At 29.2% G+C, this 23518-nt stretch overlaps 1 protein-coding gene across 1 annotated transcript in view; it reads right to left on the bottom strand.

Moving 5' to 3' along the window:
• Positions 1-6798: 6798 nt before the first annotated feature.
• Positions 6799-23518, bottom strand: part of LOC129960336 (coiled-coil domain-containing protein R3HCC1L-like) — a 55119-nt gene continuing 38399 nt past the window's right edge. Inside the window, exons 4-11 of the mRNA XM_056073707.1 lie at positions 21756-21989; positions 18654-19518; positions 18188-18275; positions 15759-15840; positions 13899-13969; positions 11325-11420; positions 9528-9668; positions 6799-9363 (exon numbers count right to left, since the gene is read on the bottom strand). Of these exons, the coding sequence (XP_055929682.1) occupies positions 9305-9363; positions 9528-9668; positions 11325-11420; positions 13899-13969; positions 15759-15840; positions 18188-18275; positions 18654-19518; positions 21756-21835 (1482 nt within the window). The 5' untranslated portion in view covers positions 21836-21989 and the 3' untranslated portion in view covers positions 6799-9304. The remainder of the gene's footprint in view (positions 9364-9527; positions 9669-11324; positions 11421-13898; positions 13970-15758; positions 15841-18187; positions 18276-18653; positions 19519-21755; positions 21990-23518) is intronic.

Here is a 23518-nt window from a genome sequence, read left to right as displayed (position 1 = left end):
ATAATATAAAAGATTGGAGCAGATTTTAGCATTTATAATTTGATTTCAAGACCGGGATAGCCTGGTTGGTAGAGGGTGGGATTCGCGTCCCTTAGGTTGCGAGTTCAAACCCCGGCGGCCGAAGATTCCCCGCATGCTTGGTGGCTGATACGCGTATAAATCTGTCGTGGTCAAAATGTCTTAAACGTCGAGATTAATACCACTGGGGGTACTGGATCAGGGGTGATCGTTCTCTGATTCCGGTTTAAATTACGATCTGTGAATGATTGAATGAAATGCATGAATGAAGACCGTCCTGTAAAAAGGGTTGTGACGTGTGAGTAGCTAAGTCGTTCTCTTGGCCCTAGATGGCGCTACTATAAAAACAAGAGTCGCTTCCCCCACCGGCTTCGTAAAAGCGAGCTTGTCCATGAGAAGTGCTATAAGAAACAACATAATTCAAATTCTTTAAAAAGAATTAAACTTGCTACAATGTTATCTCACTACACGACAGAATTGAAGTTTCTTATTTCAATTAACCCCTTAATCGGCGTGCCCAAGCAGCATACGGATATCGAATTATTGCTTCTCCAACTTACATAATTATTAAAAACATGGATTTTGTAGGTTCAAAGCTATAAGTTGACAGTTTTATTGCCATCGGATGAGCAGTACGGCAGCACATAAAATACAAACAAATAAAAATTCATTTTTATATATTAGATATAATATATATATACAAACACAAAGAGAAAGATAAATAGACAGATTTGATGATGTGAAATTAATGAATGGCTTCTTTATTTAAAACAGAACACTTCAATCTGCTCCAATCTTTTATTTTCACAATTACACATTACTGATGATTTATACCATATTCAATGATTTAAATCAGAATACAAAACTTGTGAATCTTAAGCTCAATGAGTTGAAATAACAATGAGCAACTAACAAAGCATCTTATTTCTAATTAACCCATTTTGTTATTGATACGATTCACAACTTAATTCAAAAAGTCTTAACAATGAATAAAAATAAATACACACATATCAAAGTCTTATAATTAATTTTAAAAACAATGAATCAGTTTTTAAAGGCATACTGAACACAATATATAAAATTAACTGGCATTCATATATTGAGCAAAAATTACGATTTTGGAAGCTTGTCCAATCAACATATATGAAACCTAAATGCTAAGTTGAGATCCCAAACATATCACTAGATTGGTAATAGATACTGTTGATTCTTAGAAAAACTGACCACGAAAATAATGTTGAATAAGATTCTAAAAAAAAATAATTTAAATGTAACTAATGTTATCGATTCTTTCTATAAATACAAAAAAAAAAAAAAAAGTCAATAAAATCCAATTGATTTTTCCGAAAGCGGCACTGCACAGCATTGTAAACTGTTATAACTATTATAAAAAATATTAAAAAAGAGATTAACATTTTTTATACTTAATAAATTATTCATAAACATTATCGATTAGGGTGGAACAAAAATAATTGTTACGATTTTTTTTTTTTTTTTATAGATTTTAGTTTGGCAATAGTGGAGAAAGGTTGACTTTTAAGTTAAAAATAAATAAATAAATAAAAATTTGATTGCAATATTGCGTTATCTTGAGATACCGCAAAGAGCTTAAAATTTGCTAAAAAAATGACAAATTTTAAAACGGGCATTTAAAAACTTTTAAAATTTTTGTTTGGTAATAGTTGGGAAAAGTTGACTTTTAGGTTCAAAAAGAATAACAAAAATTTTGGTTGCAATTCTGCATAATCTTGAGGTGCCGGAAAGATCTTAAAGTTTGTAAAAAAATCGTAAAATTATAAACTTCGACAAAATATTTTTTAATTAATTTTTCGTACATATAATGTTACAAAAAATGGTTTTAAATACATATATAAGCATTACAATTGAAAAAATTATTAATTACAAAATGCAATAATAACAAAAAAAAAATTGTCATATTTTGTGTTTCTTACTTCTGTATCGTTAATGATTGAAAACGTTACAGCTGCAAAATGTTTGTTTCTACTTTATTGCTCCATTAAACTATTTTTTTTTTTTTTTTACATTACATTTTGACAAAAGCTTATGTATCTTTCTCTTGCGACTGAACCACAGACATTTTGAATCGATTCGATCACCAGTTTCACAGCTCTTTCCACTACTTGCGTGTGATAAGGATAATAGCTGTAGATAATAGCTGCAGTAGCTCTATCTGAATGGAAGCTAAAAATGGCAATTTAATACGCATTTCAGTGCTTTTCTCTTCGTTCAGTTTTGAAGGGCCTGGTAGTTTTATCTCTTCTTGTATATTTCAAGGATCTTGCTGGTGTGCCTCTTCTTGTTAAGAACACTGTTGTTCTTCAGCGCTGTCATTATCGATCAGTAACCGTTTCTGACACACAAATTTAATCAAGAACGGACAAAAAATACTAAACTACTATCTGTAGTTCTTTACTTTTTCTTGCTTCTTTCTTCCTCACAGTCCTTGTAATGTAAATAATATTACCTACAACCATTTCCCTGCCAAAGCGTTGATGATTTAGAAACTCTTGTTCCACAACTGGCACTTTTTTTCTTTTATACAAGTATTAAAGTTCATGCGCTTACAGGCAGCAATATCAAATAAACTTTTAACTTCTTCTCTAAGTTTTGTGAGTTGAAATCAAACTTATCTGGCCTTTTTCTGCTTTTATATTTTAATAAATTTTTGTACTTAGCATGATAAGCTTTCATCAATTGTAAAATTCTTTTGCTAGAAACAAAGAGAATAGAAGCTCGACAATATTTGTTCTATTTTGGGATCTAAAGTGTCACATATTTCACTGACAGAAGAATCCTTCTCTGAAGCAATTTTGAGGTTATATCTAATATAACATTAGCACCACAACAGATTCGTAAGCAGGCAGTTCAACTTCAAGCAAATCACTAAATTTCCCAAAAATAGGACATTCCGACTTTTGTTTTGTCTTCACTAAGCCATTGTTACTCACAACAAAGCACACAAACGAACAAAATAGTTACGTTAATCAGTTACACAATAGAAGGAGAGGAGTTGCAAACTCAAAAGAAATCTGCGCCTCAGTTTAATAACATCCACTCCGGCAATGACTCAATGTATTGGATGTCATGCCAGTGCAATAGTAAAATTATTTTTATATTTCTATTCATATTATAACGACTGTTTAAAACTTTTCATTTCATAATCAAGATACGGAAAAATCTTAAAAAAAGTGTTTTTATGAAACTTTTAAGGCACCTCAACATGTACTTCAATATTTTCCATATTTATAATTTATTTTATCTACACCAAACAGCAACTTTTCCGCGCTATTACAAAAAAAGATTTTTTTTCGTTCCACCCTACTATTCATCCATCAGATAACTAAATAGATTCTGTTAAAACAATCATAGTAAAAGCACACAAAATAATAATTATTAAAACACAAATATTTGACCTATAATTTGAAAGCATTGTTAAGAATAAGATTTCTATTTTGTGTGATAATATGAAATTAAAAATCTGGGATTCCAACATTAGCACCGAACAATATAAGGCAATGTTAACATATAATTGTTTAATAGGTGGGTCAACTGTCAGAAAGATCAGATAAATAAACGAGACCCAAATTTAAGCAATTCAGTCAAAAAATTATTTTTCCTGTAGTCATTACGAATATAAAGTAATAATCCTATTAAAGATTTAATATATTTTTATCGTATAAAAAAGTTGTTTATTGTATAATTACATATCTATCACAAAAACATATTCATGTCTTGTCATGCATGTCATTGGAAGCTGAAGTTAATATTATTGCAGTCAGAATCTGGTGAAATCAAGATTCTTTCAGATAAAAAATGATTGCCTGGTATGAAAAATGATGCATTAACAAGAGTAGCGGGCGATCAGGGCTCATTAACATCATTTTTTAACAAAAAAAAAAAACCGTTCCAAATACTAATTCATGATTCTATGTACATTTATTAGAAATATGATACATGTGTAATACCGTTTTTACAATGTGACACTGCTGAGAACAAACAGTAGGAAGCCAAGTGACTAGACCACATGACATTCTGATACCAAGGACACATGCATGCAGACAAAGTAAGGTATGTAAGTCGTTATCTCATCTACATTTCCATTTTCCAATCATGTGGCTTCATATTTTTTTAGTGACCTTCTGATTGCATACTCACTGCAGCAAGAATTGCAGCAATCTAAGTTTTCAACAGAAGAAAAAGAATTGGAGTCATATATAAGCATATCATAATATAAGTAATGAAGCATTGTGCGTGTTAAAAAAAAATGCTTTTCAGCAATTCTGTAATTTTAAAAATGAAATTCATTATAAAACATTTATACTTTCCGATTTACTATACGCTTTCAATAGAAGGAATAGAATTTGGACTCATATACCAGCATATCATAATATACGTAGCCAAGCATTGTGCGAGGAGGGAAAAATAGTTATCCGCAAATCTGTAATTTTAAAAACGAAATTCAATATAAAACTTAAATAGAACAAAGCAACATTTATATTAATCTGAAATATACATTAAAAAGTCATATGTAGATATATATAATTTAATACAACAAATCAATTCATACCACAGAATTCAACAACAAAACCTGAAACATATATTAAAAAGAATTAAATACAAATAGTATTGACAATGTATTAATAGCTAAAAAGAAAGGGGAATTCAGCAATTACTGCTATCCAAATAATATTTAGTTAATTTTCAAACAAAAACATACGGCAAGGGAGACTACAGTAAATAGTTTGGATGATTTTTTTACACATGAAATAAAATCAATAACTACAAAGTATGAAACAGTATTGCATTAAACGAAGAAATTGAGCATCAAATAACTTTTTTTTTTTTTTTTTTTTTTTTTTACATATTCAATAAAATGAACTCGGACAAATTCATGATAAATACTGACCAAAACTAAATACAATGTTTTACTAAAATTTAAAAGAATTAAGCCGATAAATTTTTTTTTATGAAAATGTAAAGCGATAAAAAAATTATTTAGCGATTCAGAGAATGTCTTTATGCGATACTATGTCACTATGTCTTTATGCGATATAAAACTTGAACGATCCGCCGAAAATTTAATCTTAAAATTAGTTCAAACACATTAAAAGTGCGAAGCAGTATTTTACCTTTTGAATTTTTGGTCCATAATCTTTAATTTATAACCATTGCTTGTCTAATTTAACCCCTTCATTAAAACTAAGTGAAATCATGGGAACGAATGCTCTAAAATGAAGTGTCGCCACCGGCCCAAACATTTTCAGCAGTCAAACCTAATTTTACCAAAAAAATTAATATAACTCCACTTTCATTTTGGTAAATAATTTAAAACTTCTTAATTCGTATTAATATAAAAATATAACAGTAACAAAAATGAATGAAACACGAAAAATACCAAAATTGTAACAATGCACACGAAAACAAAGTTACAAGTACTAAACATACGGAATTTAAAAAAAAAGGAAATTACGCAGTGATATTCTATCTATAATGAAATTTCGTTTTAAAAAATTCTCAGTTTCACCAGCTCAAAAAGTTCATCTTCGGTAGTGATTTATTTCAGAAGACTAACTAGCTGTAGGTTCAGAGCAGGCATCTTAATTGATATAAAGATAATATCAATTAACTATACGCTCCATGAGAAAAATGAGACCTCTAATTCACTATTATAATTAAAATTATTATCTTCATTATCAGATGATATATCGGTCTGTCAACCATGGTTAGCAAAATGAAACAATATAATCCCACCAAATATACCAAGAGTTTTATAAGACACATCCAGAAAATTTTCACCCTCGTGCGCAGAAATACTCAGCTTAATACCCATATCCTTCAAATGAATAAAGGAAAACAATAAATAAGAATGTTAAATTACAAAAGTACTTTTAAAGAGCCGTTTGTTTACATCAATAAAACAATCAAATTTAGAAGCAAAAAATAGAAACTGATGTTCGTACATGAAGGTCAAATACCATACGACTCGGCTGTTGTGGAAACCATTGGCGCTTCTCGCTATTTCGTAGAATTTAAAAATTCAGAAAGATCGATTTGTTTTCAATTTGCGGATACGCAACGGTGGGTTAACAGTAGAATCGACGCTTCGCATCATGTATACGGTTTATGTTGGTTCTGAAGTGTTTAATGAGAAGGACAGAGGGGCGTGTCAATCCTAGCTTTTTCAAATGGGTATTCTTATAAAAACAATTTTAGAAATTCACAAAAAAATTTGAATGACAATGCCCTACGTGTCTCATTAAATATGTTAAACATTTACCTTTTTACATAAAACTTTACTATAGTTAATGGAAGTATTTATCAAAACAGAAGCCCAGTTTATATTGCTACATCACAATTAAAATACTATTTCTAGTTGGGAAAATTAATATCTTAAAAGTCATAATTTAGAAAAATCAGAATAAAAGGCCAGTATAGAAATTATTGCAAAAATATTGCTATTACAAGTATTCACAATTAGTCTTCAATACAATACAAGTATGAAGACGTCAAATATGTCTCACTTATCTCGAACTCATTAAAGTAACACTAAACAAAATAATGATTTGAAAGAAGTAAGAAATGTTGAAAGTACATTCTTGAAATAAAAAAAAAAACAAAACCTACAATACAACAAAGCATCATTTATACTATCCCGTGGTAGAAATACAGTTAACATGTAAAAATAACAAATATTGCTATAAATAAGGTTACATATAAAAATATTCTGAGATAAACATTTATACTATTCAGAGGTAAGAATTAAAAAGGTCGTATGTATATTTTAATACAGCAAATTTATCAAAAGCTTTGTTGTCAATAAGAACCTATTGATAACACAGTATTTAATAAATCTTATCAAATACTTATTTAAAGGATGTAATTACAAACAAATAGGATTTATGATGTCAAAGTAGTTCGAACAGTACGAGGATTATTGTTAACCAGAAACTATTTCGCCGATTTGCAAACAAAAAAACATACGGCAAGGTGAACTAGAGATAATATTTTTTTGATTTTTGAAGTACTAAACAAAACCTTTTAACATCACAAAATAAAAAAAAAAAAGCATTCAATGCCAAAAAATAGAATCATATTGTATATTATTAATTAAAAATAATACCCCGCACATATCCTTTACAAATATTCAGGCAACAACAAACTTGAAGTTTTTGATAAGCGGGAACCTAGTAGCTTCGCTAACACATTGAACATAAGGATTGTGTGGATAAGAGGAACAATACATAACCAAAAGAAAATAAAGAATAGAGGAAGGAGCAATCGGAGCCTTCTCCATACAAAATTTCAAACAAGCATCCTTTTCCCAACTTCACCTACTGGTAAATATATATTCCATTCACCCTTCATCCATTCTGCAGATTCGAAATAATTCCTGGCATCGCATTCACCCGGTATCCATTCTTGCACAAATGCCATAACAATACAATTTATCTATGGAACCGTCAGAGCACAAAAAAAAATTACGAGAACTGCAAGGAAATCAGACGATTTCTTAAAGCGCATTCCGAAAGTTAAGAATTGCAAAGGAATAAATGTTTTCTGTTCGTATACTCACATTAAAAATAAAATTGCAGTGTCTTATTAGTAGTAAAAAAAAAAAACTTTTAATTATAATACAGAACTAAATTAAAATCTTAAATTAAAAATAATGAAAAAAAATATCTATTAAACATTTTCTATAAATAGTTGTAGCTCATGTACAACTCAACCAGTAAAAAAAGTAATAAACAAAACAAGGGTTGCTAGAAGATCGTTCGTTGGGTTGCAATATTGGCGACAAACTCGGGGGGCACACTAAATTACACTTCAAACGATTATTTTACATAAATCAACAAAATAAGTTTCACAATAGTAGGGGATATTGAAATTTGATTCCTGGAGACTTGTTTAAACAACATTTACACTATTTTGAAGCATAGATTAAAACGTCATATATATATCTAACTTATCACACAAAAATTATTAATAAAAACACTAATTGTTAAGATGTAAATTCAGATAAGATTAATGATGGCAAACAGGAAAATGAATTTATTAAATTTTACACTTTACTGATTAAGATAGGAAGAGGGGGAGGGTAAATAATTATAGTTATCCGGATAACATTTTGCAATTTTCAGACAAAAACAAGCAATGAGTTAAACTAGAGATATTCTTTTTTTAATACATGAAAAAATTTTTAGCACTACAAAGTTTAGAAAAACAATCTATCGAATGTAGGAAAAGCCTCATGTAACTTATTTTTTTTCGTATATATATTCATTACAGATATTGATTAATACCGAATATAAAGTTTTCTTTAAAATTAATAGACTTCAAACCGGTCAAAACTCTTTAAAAACGCAATCCGATTAAATTATTTAGAGTACAAGAAAATGGAACTCTATGTATGGAGCATGTGACAAAAAAAAAAAAAAAAAAAACGAAACTTGAGCACTCCGTTGAGAATTTTACTTCTGAATTAGTTCAGCAACATTAAAAGAGTAAACCATGATATTTCTTTAAAAAAAAAAAAAACTTTTCTACGTAATCTTTTAGTTATTTTCCTCGCTTGTCTAATTTAAATAAAAAGGTATATCAAAAATCATGCAAAAATGTTTCAGACTTTATGGGTATGCTTAGATCTTTTTTACTATCTCATAATAAACTTTTCAAAATAATGTTCCAAGTGTTTCATTAAAATGGCTATATTTTCATCTTTTAAGAATAAAACAGCTAACAAAAGGAATTTATGAAAAGATAAGCCCAGTTCCAAACTTATAGACAATAATCTAATTATAAAAAGAAAAAAAAATCTTGTTGGAAAAATTTAACGACTTAAAAGTCACACTTTGAAAATAAAAATCAAGATGCAAGGCCTGAATAGAAATTATTAAATGGATCTATATATTGTAAGTGCATAGATAAATATACACAAATGTGTTATATTTGTCTTCAACTAGACAACTAGAATGCAACTAGTCCTCGATATAAGTCTTAATTTGTCAAATACGATTTCGTTCTTTATTTTGAATTCATTAAATAAAAACTTATTCAAGGCACATATCTAGATTATTTTGTACCAATCAACTAAATAATGGTTATACATTAGGAAGGAATATTGGAAGCTGATTACTGAAGACTTCAAGGGAAACATCCAAAAGTTTCCAAAACATTTAAAAACATTAAGATTCTCTGATAAGCTCTGAACTGAAGTTGACATCAATACGCATAGAATTTTTTTTTTTTTTTTTTTTTTTTGAGGAAATCATTCTACTGAACCATCCCATATAGCTTCTTTCTGCTTGGCTTTCAGTCTTCGTTTTTCTGTTAAGGAAAAACATAAAAGTTTAAAATTGACATCACTTACAAATTAAACTGTAGCAATTACATAATGAAAGCTAATTCTTTTTTTAAAAAAAGGACTGATTTATTTATAAGTTACTTATATACATGTAAATAGAGAGTATGTGTGAGACAGGTCACGTTACCTTTTGCTTCCTTAAGAACACTTCTTTCATGATCTCTCTGTTCTTTAGTGGCTTGAACTCTAAGACCAAGAGCACCAGAAACAAGCCGTCTAGCGAGCACTGCCGATGTTGCTGGTCTGGGTTTTTGAGGCTCCGAATGATCTGTAATAAATTTTGTTCAAAATTAAAAACTCATAAACACCACAAAGAAAAAAATAATAGAAATGATAAATAAATATAAAAACTGGACTGAATTTCATACAACAAAAGCTTTAAGAAGACCAACAGTGAAATACCTGTGCAGTTAAACATGTTAAAACGAAAAAATTCAACTGACAATAAAAAGTAAATTGCAATACAAAAAGGGGAGAAAAAGTTTAAAATAAATTTTTAACATTCTGTACTTTTATTAGGGAGAGAGGGAGAGGAATAGTAAGTAAACAAATGAAATCTGCTCATATATTGAAGATAGTTTATAGTGATCCAAATTTTAATTAACATAAATAAAATAATATATTTTTTATGTAATAAAAAAACATATAAATATGAATAAAAAAATTAAATATTTCGTTTAAATAACTGTTCACTGATGGTATTTCTTTTATATTTAAATAAATTGAAATCGATATATTGTAAAAACATACTAGCAATCCATACATGTATAAGATTGAAGTAATTTGTGTCACGAACACCAGATGACGCATTTTTTATTACAGTTGTTTTTCTCCCTTTTAGTTTCATGTATGTAAATAAATAGTTCTTTTCTTCTTTATAAGGGTGCGGCAGTGCCAATTTCTTTCTCTCCTTTAATGTGACATAGCTTCCCTTGAATAGGGAATTTACTGATGGGATAGATTAACGTCCAGTTTTACAGCTAGATACCTGTCTACTGGTAACTGACCTCACAATTGTGACATCAGGATAAAAGTTGAAGTAGCATTTAAAACACCAAAATTTCACACCATATAAACGGAGGAATATTTGATCAATAGTCAATTTTACATCAATCAGGTGCAGAAATGAGGCATAATCCTCTCAACTTCTATATTCCCAATTACTAAAATTAGCGAGAAAAAAGTAAATTTTTCTTTTAGACAAAATTACATATTTTCTTGAAAAATAAATTAGATCCTATTATTGAAGTAAATAGTAGCAATGAAGTGTTTATTTTTTCAGATTGTGTAAATGACAAAGAAAAATTTGTGACAAGTGGATCGAATATGTTACTTAAAGAAAAAGTTCCGCTTTCTACTAAAAACTGAAATACCAGTTTTTAATAATTTTAAATGCTTTTCTAAATCTTCGATGACCTTTCTCATGTGTTCGATTTTATAAAGATTTATTTGATCACAAAATTGGAGATACAAAGATTATAAATTATTCTAAATTGAAGGCATTAAAAAAAATCTGAAAAATAGTAAAAAAAAAATTAAGAAATTGAAAAAAAAATTTCTGAGACAATTTGAAGCAGTTTCTGATCTTTTCAAATATACCTTCTTTAAATCAGATCATCACTGAGACCAGAAGTCAGAACATAAATATGGTCACATAAATTACAGATTCATTTCCCACCTCATATAATAAATTTAACCCGAGTTAAAAATTACAAAATCTGCAAAATTTGTTCCCAACTACACTAACAGAACCTACACACAAATGAAGATTCAAACAAGTACATAATTTTATTGCGAATTCGGGTAAAGAACAATGATGCAATTTATTTTTAGTTGTTGTTTCTTATGGCACTTGCCATGGACAAGCCCGCTGTTCGAAGACAGCCGATTTATTTTTAGTAAATAGTTTTAATAATTATCTTACTAGCACACCATCTTGCTTTAGTCTTTGACTCTTTTATTCCCTCAGAAAGAGGACGGACTTTCATAAAGGGATGTTTCATCTGTAAAGCTTGATTTGCTGTAAAAACAAATATAATGAAAATTATAATGAATATAAACATAATAACAAAAAAAAGTTAAATTTCATTAGTTTATTAAAAACAGAATGTAAAACTATTATATTACAATCGTAGAAAAGCAAACAAATTTATAAGAAAAACTTAAAACATGAGCCATTTTGATTACTATCACATCAAAATGAAATTTGTGTATCAGAAGTTAAGCAATAGGAATAAAATATGCTCCTATGGATTGAAATACTTTATGAATATCTGCACAAACAAAACAACAACAACAACAACAACAATAAAAAAAAACCCGTATAAAGTACGATATTCTGCCTCAACAGAAAAACTAATAGAAATTCCATAGGATATTATTAACAAATTTAAATAACTGTAAGATTTACTTAGTGGCTTGATTTTTTAAAAATGAATAATCAAATACATTCATTTCAGAAAGAAAAAAAGAAGGAGGGACCCCCCCCACGAGTCTAGTTTAGTTCGAAAAAATTATAATTTCTGATTGAAATCATAAAAAAATTAGCTAATTGTAACATGACTGGTAATAATTTCATTTTACTTCATAGAATTATATGTATATTCCATATTATAGCTGAATTCCGAGGAACAATTTTAAAATAAATAACACAGACAACAATTTACTTTTTCAACTGAGTGTTGTTATTTGTCCCAGTTTTTGTGCAAATATTATAAAGAACAGTTCTTGAAATAAAAAAAAAATATATATTTATCTAGTTTTCTTTATATCTTTTTTTATTCCACAAGCTCATCACATATGGAATACATTTTATAAGGCATCATTTCAGATTGGCTTAAATGAAATATTAGTTTTACTTTATTGAAAAAAATAAATATACTTTTTTGAAATTACACAAACCACAGCATAGAGACTTTTCATGAAATCTGATATATTTAATATCAAACAAATCACCTCGAGTTTAACTTTGATTTTAGACGTTTACATATTTTAAGTTCAAATAATAATCTACACATTTTGAGCAAAATATGCATTACATCAACAAGAATTTGCATTTGACTAAAAATCGAAAAATAAAATATAAATAATTTTGCAGCATATAAATTTTTTGCCTGTTAAAAGATATGGAAAATTGCTATTCTAATACAATTATAAACTTTAAATTATAAAGTTTTTCCGGAAAAATGACAAGAAGAATATTTTACCAAAATAACTTTGCAACAGATTACATGATCATTCAAGAAAATCCTTGACCAGGCATTAGGACTTAGATAATTACTAAACAACCAATGTTATATATCACAAAATACCAATAGGATGGCACATACTAAAAGACTATACATATAATAAAATAGGCCCAATGCAGCCATCAAAACAGGCTTCTCTGATGCAATTAGTAAGACCATCCACCAGCAGGAAAAAATATTTAAGTACAAGTTGCTATTTAAATTCTTTTATTGTGGTTATATAGAGATTAAATCTAAATATCATAACTTTCCAACCACACTCTTTTTATGCGTCATGGAATTTAATCTACAGATTAGGTTCGATGATGAAAAAATGATAATATATGCTTCAAAATAACACTTCGTTGAATATTTATTATTGAACATATAAATGCTTTATTAATCATTTTTTAATCCAGAAAAAAGAAAATCAAAACAAAACCAGATGAAAGATCAAACAAAAAGCATCAAGGGAGAGGGCTCTTCTCATATGATATAAACCCTTTATTTCTTTATCTGAATTGTGAATTTTTTCTCGAGAAAAAGTAAACCATTTAAAGAAAAAATTTCCCCTGTGTACAGGAATGTTTTATCATATTCATAATAAAAATACATCATTTTTTTTCCACACGGGTCAAGTACTTTCTTTAACCAGTCAATTCAAATCGTTTATCAAAAAGTTTTCGGCTTTTAACAGTTCAGAAAGGGAGATCCCGTTTACGGGAGTGGCGCTAGAACCAACACTAAAGAATTACTGGGGTAACAGTTTCAGACTGATAAGGCGTGGGAAACTCACGCAACTGTGAAGTTAAAACACTTTAAAAGTTTGAACTGCAAGGAAAGAATTTTATATAAATAAGATAAAGTACTTTTTTTGGAATATACAAAACTTCATTTTAGGATACCGAAGATATTAATTAACCAATGAAATGAAAATTTTTTAAGCATAGTCAAATCCTTGAATATTTCTCACAAATTTCACAAATACACTTTCATAATAATTTAAATATTTGAATATAAAAACACAGTATTTAACAAAAATATCTTAAATTAATTTTAAATAGTGGCAAAAATAGAAAAACAATATTAAAAACAAACAAGACAGATTGCTTCAGAAAGTACTAAATGCTTATTATAAGCTTTACAAATTAACTTCAGTTTAAAAAAATACATTTAAATTGTTTTGAAACTGAATTTTTGAAATATACAAGTTTTCCGAAAATGTACATTCTCCACAAAATTACACAGATTAAGAAACACCTTGATCTTACCCAGTGTGGGGCTAGTAAATATAGCTAATGCATGACAGTCATCTACCCACTTGATTGAAAAACTAGACTGCCTACGAAAAAAGAACGAAACAAAATTAGAAAATAGTATACGTTTCAAAATTTATTTAAGGAAAAAGAATTAAAAGATTCATTTCTTTTACAATTTTCATACAATGAGAAACTCAAGCATATAACAACATAAACAGAAATGAGGTAGAGAACTGTCGAAATATATTAATCAAGTGAAGGCTAAAGCTTGAAATAACTCTTACATATAGTTATATTGCATTTATTATGTATCACAGATTCAGGAAAAGGGAGCGAATGATATATACAGTACAATATGCAAACAATTTGAACTATACCATTTAAATCAGTGGGAGTGGTCTCAGAATTTTCAGGCATACATTCCAATAAAGGTGCTATCTCATAGAATGCCTTGCACAGCATTGGCGTGCAATAGTTATGAAATTTTAATTTTTGGCATGAATTTAGCATTTCCACTGAATCTATCATGTGATCCATGGCAAGTTTTTTGGTGCTTAACCACTGGCATGCAATTAATAGTATCCGAAAATCGAAATTTTGTTTTAGACGTATTTTTCCCAACCGCTTGAAACAATATGACACAGAATATATTTGTAGTCACAAAATCATATACCAATTTTGACATATTTAAGTCATTGCGTTTTGTAGATGTCGGGCTTACATGTTTCTGAAAGTACAGACAGAGAAGCGGTAAACTTCTTGTCGGATTTGGCTTAAATTTTGATAGGTGTATACACTATAGATGCCAAGTCTTAAATACCGAATTTTACTCATTTATTTCTCTTCGTTTTAAATTCAAATATTAAGTCATATTTGAACAGCTAGACAGACTTATTTATAACAAATGTTGCTCTAAATCTGATAGAAATCTACAAATATGGTAAAAAGACCTATAATAATTTTCATCTGTCTAGCTGAAAGCGTTTTTGAGTTACCATTTTAAGATTTATTTGTAGAAATTGCATTTGTTTAAACGAAATACAGCAATATATAATAAAAATTAAAACGCAATTACCGAATACTAAAAAAAATCCTGAAACGATGTTATTAGGAAACTTAAAACACACACATAAAGCTATGATAATCGATAATCATAGAAATAGCTGAAACTAATAGCCATAGAAAAGATATTGCAAAGCTAATATAAAGTAATAAATAATGAGGATGAAATGAATGAAAAATTCTCCAAATTTTAGGAAACAATCTTAAGTTAGCATACTGTGTATGCAACATACTAATAGAAAAAAAAAAAAAAAAAAAAAAAAAAAAAAATGCCAATCCTGAAACAAGAACACAATACTTTTCTAATACAACAACATGGCAAAATAATAAGTAAAAAATTATGAATTGTTTTTAAAAAGTCGGAACTGCTTTAATGCATTACAGAACAATGTTTTTCTTTACGATTTGCAGTATATTTCATTTCTTGTAAACAAAAAAATTGAAAACAAATCTTGAGATAATTCTCTCTCTCACTCTTTTTTTTAATAATTCGTTAAGTAAGCTTAACAGTAAATATAATTTATGAAGACTAAGGATTCCAATAATAACTAGAATTCTTATTGATGAAAGTAACGATTTTAGTGACGAATTCACATTTTATGGAATCAAAGAACATAATTATGAAATGTTAAATATTATACGTAAATGATTGTAGTTGACAGATTATGACTTGCAGAACATAATTACATCAGTGGTTTTAAATGTTCAATTTCTAGAAAAATTCATATGCTTATATTTGCTGTTTAGCATGGAAATAAAATCGAAATCACATATTTCAAAAATATGACTAATTAGAATAGGAATACTTACTGAAAAATAGAAAATGCAGAAACTAAATCTTGTGTCACAAATTCTCTAGGAAAATCATACAATTCCACTATGTTGTCATATTCTGAAAAGAAAAATATCCAATAAATTAAGCTACAAGTTTTGAAATGCAATTAGTTTTTTTTTTAACATAAGTTATTCAAGAGTAAGTTTTAAAAGCATAATATTCAAAGAAGAAATTTTAAACGTTTTTTTTTTTTTTTTGGAAGCATTGGGTTGGCAACTAAGTAATTGCGGATTTTTTTTAGAAAATCAAAGACAATTTTTTTATGGAACTAAATAACTTTATTCTGTAATGTATTGCCCATTTTGATCAATGCCATTTTGCCATCTTTCAGGCAGCATCATAATCCCACGTTCATAAAACTTCTGGTTTTTATTAGCAAAAAACTGAATCAGGTACGATTTGACATCATCATCATTATTGAAATTTTTACCATTCAAGGAGTTTTGTAAAGATCGAAACAAAAAGTAATCAAATGGTGTAAGGTCAGGACTATATGGTGGATGTGGCAAAACATCCCAACCAAGCTCCAATAATTTTTGCCGAGTGACCAAAGATGTGCGTGGCCTTGCATTGTCATGATGGAATACAACACCGATTTGTCAATTCGGGCCGCTTTTCTTCAACTACATTGTTTAATTTCGTTAGTTGTTCAATGTAGACATCAGAATTGATCGTTCGGTTGGGTGGTAAGAGTTCAAAGTAGACAATTTCTTTGTAATCCCACCAAACTGATAACAAAACCTTCTTTTGATGAATATCAGCTTTTGATGTTGTTTGAGTTGGTTCACCTGGCCTGCTCCACGATCTTTTCCGCTTGATATTTTTGTAAACAACCCATTTTTCATCGCCAGTTATCAGTCGTTTTAAAAATGGATCATTTTCATTACGTTTCTTTAGCAAATCGCAGCTGTTAATGCGTTGCGTTAAATGCGTTTCTTTCAGTTCGTGAGGAACCCATGTATCGAGTTTTTGAACATAGCCAAGTTGTTTTAAGTGATTTTCAATGCATGTATGTGATACATGAAGCTTCTCTGCTATCTCACGTGTTGTACTGTGACGATCCGAATCGATTATTGCTTTGATTAGGTCGTCATCAACTTCAACTGGAAGACCAGAGCGTTTTTCATCTTTGAGTGAAAAATCACCAGAACGAAATTTGGCAAACCAATTTTGACACTGCCGTTCTTTTAAGGCTTCGTCACCATAAACAGCACATAACTTTTTATCAGCTTGCGATGCGTTTTTCTCTTTGCGGAAATAAAAAAAGCAAAATATGACGAAAATGTTCCTTTTGATTTTCTATTTTTCAACGAACGCCAAACGAAAACTACGCAACCGATCAAAAAACTTTTTTTACTGATTGACAGCTGAATTGCCAACTATCAAATAACAAAATGTGTTTTACATTTGTACTACGCGTGCAAACCTAAAAATTCAACTGAAGCCATCTATGAGTGAAATCCGCAATTACTTAGTTGGCAACCCAATAGTTTAAAATCTAAAACTATTTCAATCGTTAACAATATTTATCTGCTTGGTTTTGGTTAAATTTTTTTAATAATTATGTACAGAAAAATTTATGAAAATAGGAAATCACTTTTCATCACAGGTTATGTAAAATCCTATCAATTATGGATAACCATTATGAAAAATAATTATTAAAAAAAATCAAGATGCAGAGAAAAGGTAAAGCGAAAAAAATGACAATTACTCTGAGCAAAGATAAAATACACAATGCTATATTCATAAATTTCATTATGCGAAGAGTGCTAATAGCTTCAAGATGTCATTTCTTTTTAAAGCGGGTAGAACAACAACTGCCATAAACACAAGCCTTTATAATGGCTGCCGAAAGTTTATAAAAAGTCCATTGGCACTGCTCCAGAGGAGACAAATTATCTTTTACTTTTCATTTTTAAAAACTATGAAACACAGAGACATGATACTTTGGACAACTTTCTTTTACACAAAGTTAAAATGGAAAGAAAAATAAATCCCTAGAAGTAACATTTTTTAGACTGCCACATAGTTCTTAAAAAACAGTTACAACAAAATCTGGAGAATGCTAGTGGATGCTATTGAAATACTGAAACAGTAATATTGTTTTTATGCGAATTTCATGTTTCATTTCTCAATGACTTTCGAGGAATGCACAAACGTTTGACTAGTATAGAACCATTCTACAAATAACAATGCTGTATTATAATGCTGGTACATATTTCTGAAAAAACCCTACAATACACATATTAATTAAAAAATATTTTTCATTTTATAATCAGTTTGCTCTATTAATTAGGGTTATCACAATATTTATTAACCGGAATATTAAAATGTTTCAAACCTACAAGACAAATATCTAATTTGTCTCTTATGATAATGTTGCTTAAATAAAACAAAATTATACCTTGTGGCACAATCTCAGATACTGGCTGAAAATCTGCATAACTGTTTTTGGCAGCACGAACTTGAATTTTTCCTGTGACACTACTTAACTATAAAGATATATAAACAAAGAATATTAAAAAAAAAATTAGTAAGAAATATGCAGATTGTATTTTGTAAGTTATATACTTTTGATAGGGAAAGAAAATAAGACGGAAAACTGACTCCTAATATCTAAACAAGAAAAAATACAAAAAATAAAATAAAATTCAAACTAAAATTTTCTGAGTAATGTTGATATATATTTAATAAGCATCTCAATTTCTCAAAAACTTGAAGAAAATATATTATTGCAGAAAGTTGACAAAAAAAATGAAGATATAATAAATGAAAAAGTAAATGGGTATAATTAAAAGAAAAGCATAAAAATATTCAGAACTCAGTCTTTTCAAAAACGATAGATATTTGAGTATTTAAAATTAACTTACTTCTTTCACTAAGTTTGAGTCTAAACATTCTCCATCATCATCAAACATGGATTCCCAAGAGTCATCTTTTTCTTTAGGAGGGGTATTGTTGGATTCAGTGGTTTTTGAACTTGCATGCATTTCATCAGATTTATCACTTATATTTAATGAATCCATATCAGAGGTAGCTGTACTGGAAATTTCACTCTTCGTATCTAGACCACTGCATAAAACATTTTCTAGAACATTACAATTTGGTTTACTGTCAACATTCTTAGATGGAAAACTGTTTACAGGAGAATCTGTTTCTTCTTTTTTGAAACCTATGCTGGATGACATATTTTTGATAATAATAAAGTCTTCAATATTTTCTGTTACGTTTTCAGAAACAACCACATTTGTATTATCAGCCACTTCAACAACTTCAGTACAATTAGAATTACAAGGCATAACTGTTTCCATACAACCAGATGAACTATTTTGCAACTTTTGTGGGTCATCTGTTTTTGATAGAGGATAATTAGATGCAACTGTAAGAATCTTATTTATCGCAGCATTGCTAGAAGTAGCAAATTGGGTTGTGGCGTATTCAGTCACTGTTTCATCAGTAGGTAGTGCACATGCATCATCTGACTCATTTTTAATACCCTTCGATTTTAGACGCGTATTTACAGAATTTTTTTTATGCTTATCCTCAGAGGAAGCAGATAGAAGGTTATCAGGAGAGTTAGCGAGATTTTCTACACTTGACTCCTGAGATGTTTTCTTACCATCCTGTTGTTGTAAACTTTCAGTATAGACACCTTCCAGAGGCACTGTTTTGTTTTTGACTCCTCTTAATGCCCGCGGAACGTAAAATTGCATGTCCGGTCTTTTCTGTCGCTCCCTAAAATGAATAAAAGAATTCTCTAAATTTTATAGGAAACCATATTATATATATATATATATATATATATATATATATATACAGGTGGTTATCAAAATAATGGAAACGCCTTAGATTTATGAAGAATCCTTTATTAATATGGTGTAGGACCACCTTTGTTAAGTAATACATCTTGGATTCGTCTAGGATCGATTCATACAAGTGTTGAATAGTGTTTAGAGGAATATTGTACCATTCTGGGGGAGATGCTGGTGGAGGATATCGATTCAGTATTGAACGCTCTAAAATACACCATCACGGTTCAATTATATTGAGGTCGAGTGATTGTGCGGGCCAAGGCAGATGTTTAACTTCATCCTCGTGTTCATCAAACCATGATTGGACAAATCTCGCAGCATGGATAAGTGCATTATCCTCCTGGAAAATTCCATCTCTTGCAGGCAACCAAGTTTGCATCCTAGAATAGATCTGCTCAGCTAAAATTTATCTATACTTCTCCCCAGTGATCCTTCCTTTAAGGGTTATGATTCGTCCAACAGAAAACCACGACATGGTTGCCCATATCATGATAGATACATCTCCATGCTTGACAATTGGAAGGAGACAATCACGGCCATACGCTTGTGTGTGTATCCTCCAAACATGCACCCGTCTTGTTGTAGGGAAAAGTGTGAAACACGATTCTCAAACCATATTACTTTCTCCCACTTATCATTCGACGAGGTTTTGCGAGTGTGACACCATTGAAGACGACGTTTACCATTAACATCTGTGACAAGTGGCTTGGGAATTACTGCTCTGACATAAATGTTCTGTTTATGAAGGTACCTTCTAACTGTAATCACTGACACTGGAGAATCCAGATGGGTATTGAGCTCTGCGGTCACTTTTGCTGCAGTTGTTCGCTTTTTAGACATTACAATACGCTTCAATACACATCGGTCTCTTTTACTGGGCTTCTCTTTCCGCCCACTATTTTGCTTCGCCGATCTTGTCTTGACGCGCTGTGTGTATACTATCATGATTTTAGACACCATACCTCTAGAAATGCCTAAAAGTTGGGATGTTTCGGTCACACTTGTTCCAGCTAGATGGGCTCTTACAATTTGGTTTCTTTGAAAATCTGCGAGACCCGCCATTTTACGCTTTTGAAAAATAATAATAATAATAATAATTCCAAGAATTACAGAACTTTAATAATGCTAACACATACTCCCAGAATATATACATTGCTATTAATAAAAAAACCGGTTGTCTATTATTATATTTTAATGCTTACGAAGAGCATTCAAAAATGTCACTTTTATTCACAGGTGTTTCCATTATTTTGATAACCACCTGTATGTTATTTATATTATATATCGAGAAAAAAAAATCCATGAACGAGTGTAATTTTCAATAATGCAGCAAGATTATATCAAATGATTTGATTAAAACTTCGAAATATGAATATCTAATTTGACATTCATATATTTCAATGTATTTGCCTCTTTAATTGGCAATAAGTTACTGATTGCCAAATTTAGAGGTACTCTTTTAATATGTCAATGAGAATTCAGGTGGGAAAAAAGTGCAAAGGGATAAAAATGTAGCCTACTTCTTGTTAATGAAATAGGTATAAGTAAATAATTTTTCTTTTTAGCTTTAATAGAATAAAACTTGTGTTCTTATTGACATATATGATGAGTGATTCTGTCAATGGAAAAATATGAGTTTTTTTGTTCAATTAAATAAACAGAGCAAACTACTAGAAGCAAAAGCAGCTGCTTTATATTAGGAACATAAAGAATTCTTGAAGAAAAACTTCTTCAGCTGAGAAAATCTCTGTCATTTAAGCAAAACACACGCCTTCTGGATCTCTTTAATAATTCACTCAAAGGTATTCCCATCAGCAACATAATGGTTTTAGAAGAAATACAAGAATGTAGTTAAGAATATGGAAAGTATTTAAGGATATAGTTAAATTAGAATATACAATTTCCTCTTTTAGTCAACGATTGTCCAATTAGATAAAACTTAACTTAGACCGACAATTTTACAAGTACATTCAAGAAACAAAACAAGAATTAACATTTGAAAATATTTTTAATCTTAATGATGACGGTTAAAAAAAATCTTTACTAAAAGAGATTGAAAATAATGAAATAATTAAATGAGTAGTACTGACATCATATTTAAATCAAAATTATGTGTAGAATAATTTATTAAAATCTACTAAATAATAATTAAATATTTACTTTATTGCTTTTTGATGTCCATCTGTATGTTTGTTTTCCACAGCAGAAGATTTGTTTCTTTCAGATTTTAACTCCTTCATTTTTTCTCTCCTCTTAGTAACAGGTGATAATCCCCTTACTGTAGGGTGGATTTTTAATGATTTTAATCTTGAAGAACAAATACAAGCCACAGGCTTTTCAACAAAAAATAAATGTTCCAATTTTTCATGCACACATTTATATGGCAAGGAGCATCTGCAAGAAATTCATATATTATCAAAATTATATCCTAAATGGAGCATATAAAGTATGAGATGTTTACATAACTTCCCCAGCAGTTCTTATAAATAGATTCGAAAATTTTGAAATGAGGGAAATAAACGATCAGATATTTTTGAGAAGATAAAAATGGCTTTCAAATATCATAATTTACTAAGATAGTCAAACCTCATATCAAGCCATAATGAAATTAAAAAACACAGTCTTCCCCTCCCCCATGACTGTATATTGAAGCATTTTCATACACTAGTAGAGTAGTTGAATGATGTGTTATATATGAGTCGCATAATACAGAAGATTACAGCCAGATTAAAAGCCCAATGAAACTGATTCTTTAGGCCTCATTTCCTATATACCCTCTATCAAATTCCCACTTTTCAGTTTTTTCATCAGCTTAAATTTAGAACGCCTAATATATATATATATATTTTTTATTTTACATTATTAAAATTTTCATTAAGTCTATAGTGAAATAAAAGATATCACAGACAACATGATTAAATTAGTAATTATTAAAAGTAGACTTATAGTATGGAGAAAAATGCAAATTAAAAGAGTAAATAATGATTAAACTATGATATGTCAGTTCATAATACTCAAAATATTTCTGTTATCATGATGGATGAAAGATTAACTATTATGATTTTAGTTTACTTATGATGCATGACCTTTGCCAGATTTAAAATATAATAGGCCAATATACATACTGGATCTTTCATGAAATTAGGTCTCGGAATGTACAACTCTCCTGACCTAAAAACGGGACTCTTCCAAGAAGATAATTAAAAAAATACTTGTGTTATGATCCTTCCAATAGAAAATTACAATAGCATTTTACATAAGCAATGTCTGCATTTTACAAAGGATCCTAATATTTCATTTCTTTAATAATGGAGAGATCTTTAAAAATTTGCCTTCTTTACAGCCGATTTAAAAATGTCATTTTTTTTCCCCCTTCATTTTTCGTAAAAGAAAAGAAATAAACATATTAATGCCTTTCACATGTAAATCTAAGTAGTTTTAATAAATATCGAATTCAAATCTAAAGTCAAAAATCATGAAATATTAATTCAATACATGAATAAAATAAATTTTTGTTTTAAAAGAATTAACGACAGATTTAATATAAAAACGGAAAATTTTTTTAACATAATTTGCAGCTTAGGCATTTAAAACTAAAAAAAATCGCAATTTTTAAATGTGTAAAACATGAATAACAAATATTATAAAGTGCAAGCATGTTTATAGAAGAATATAACACATTAAAACGTTTAGAGAAAGTTCTAAAGTTTTCAGGGAATAAAATGGCCAAATAAAAGAAAAACACATAATTTTCCATTATCATTAATATAAATTTAATGAAAACATGAACAAAATTCAAACTAAAGGCTTATGCCCCTGAATATTCATGCCATTTCCAGTTATTCTATCAACATTTAGATATATTAAGAAATTCAAATAATAAAACTGAAAATTAAAATGTGAAAAAAAGTCGTACAAAAATA

Source organism: Argiope bruennichi, chromosome X2 (genome assembly GCF_947563725.1).
Source record: "Argiope bruennichi chromosome X2, qqArgBrue1.1, whole genome shotgun sequence".
In the NCBI taxonomy this organism is placed as follows: domain Eukaryota; kingdom Metazoa; phylum Arthropoda; class Arachnida; order Araneae; family Araneidae; genus Argiope; species Argiope bruennichi.
Note: the sequence above shows the minus strand (reverse complement) of the source record. Positions and strands in the feature narration are given on the sequence as shown.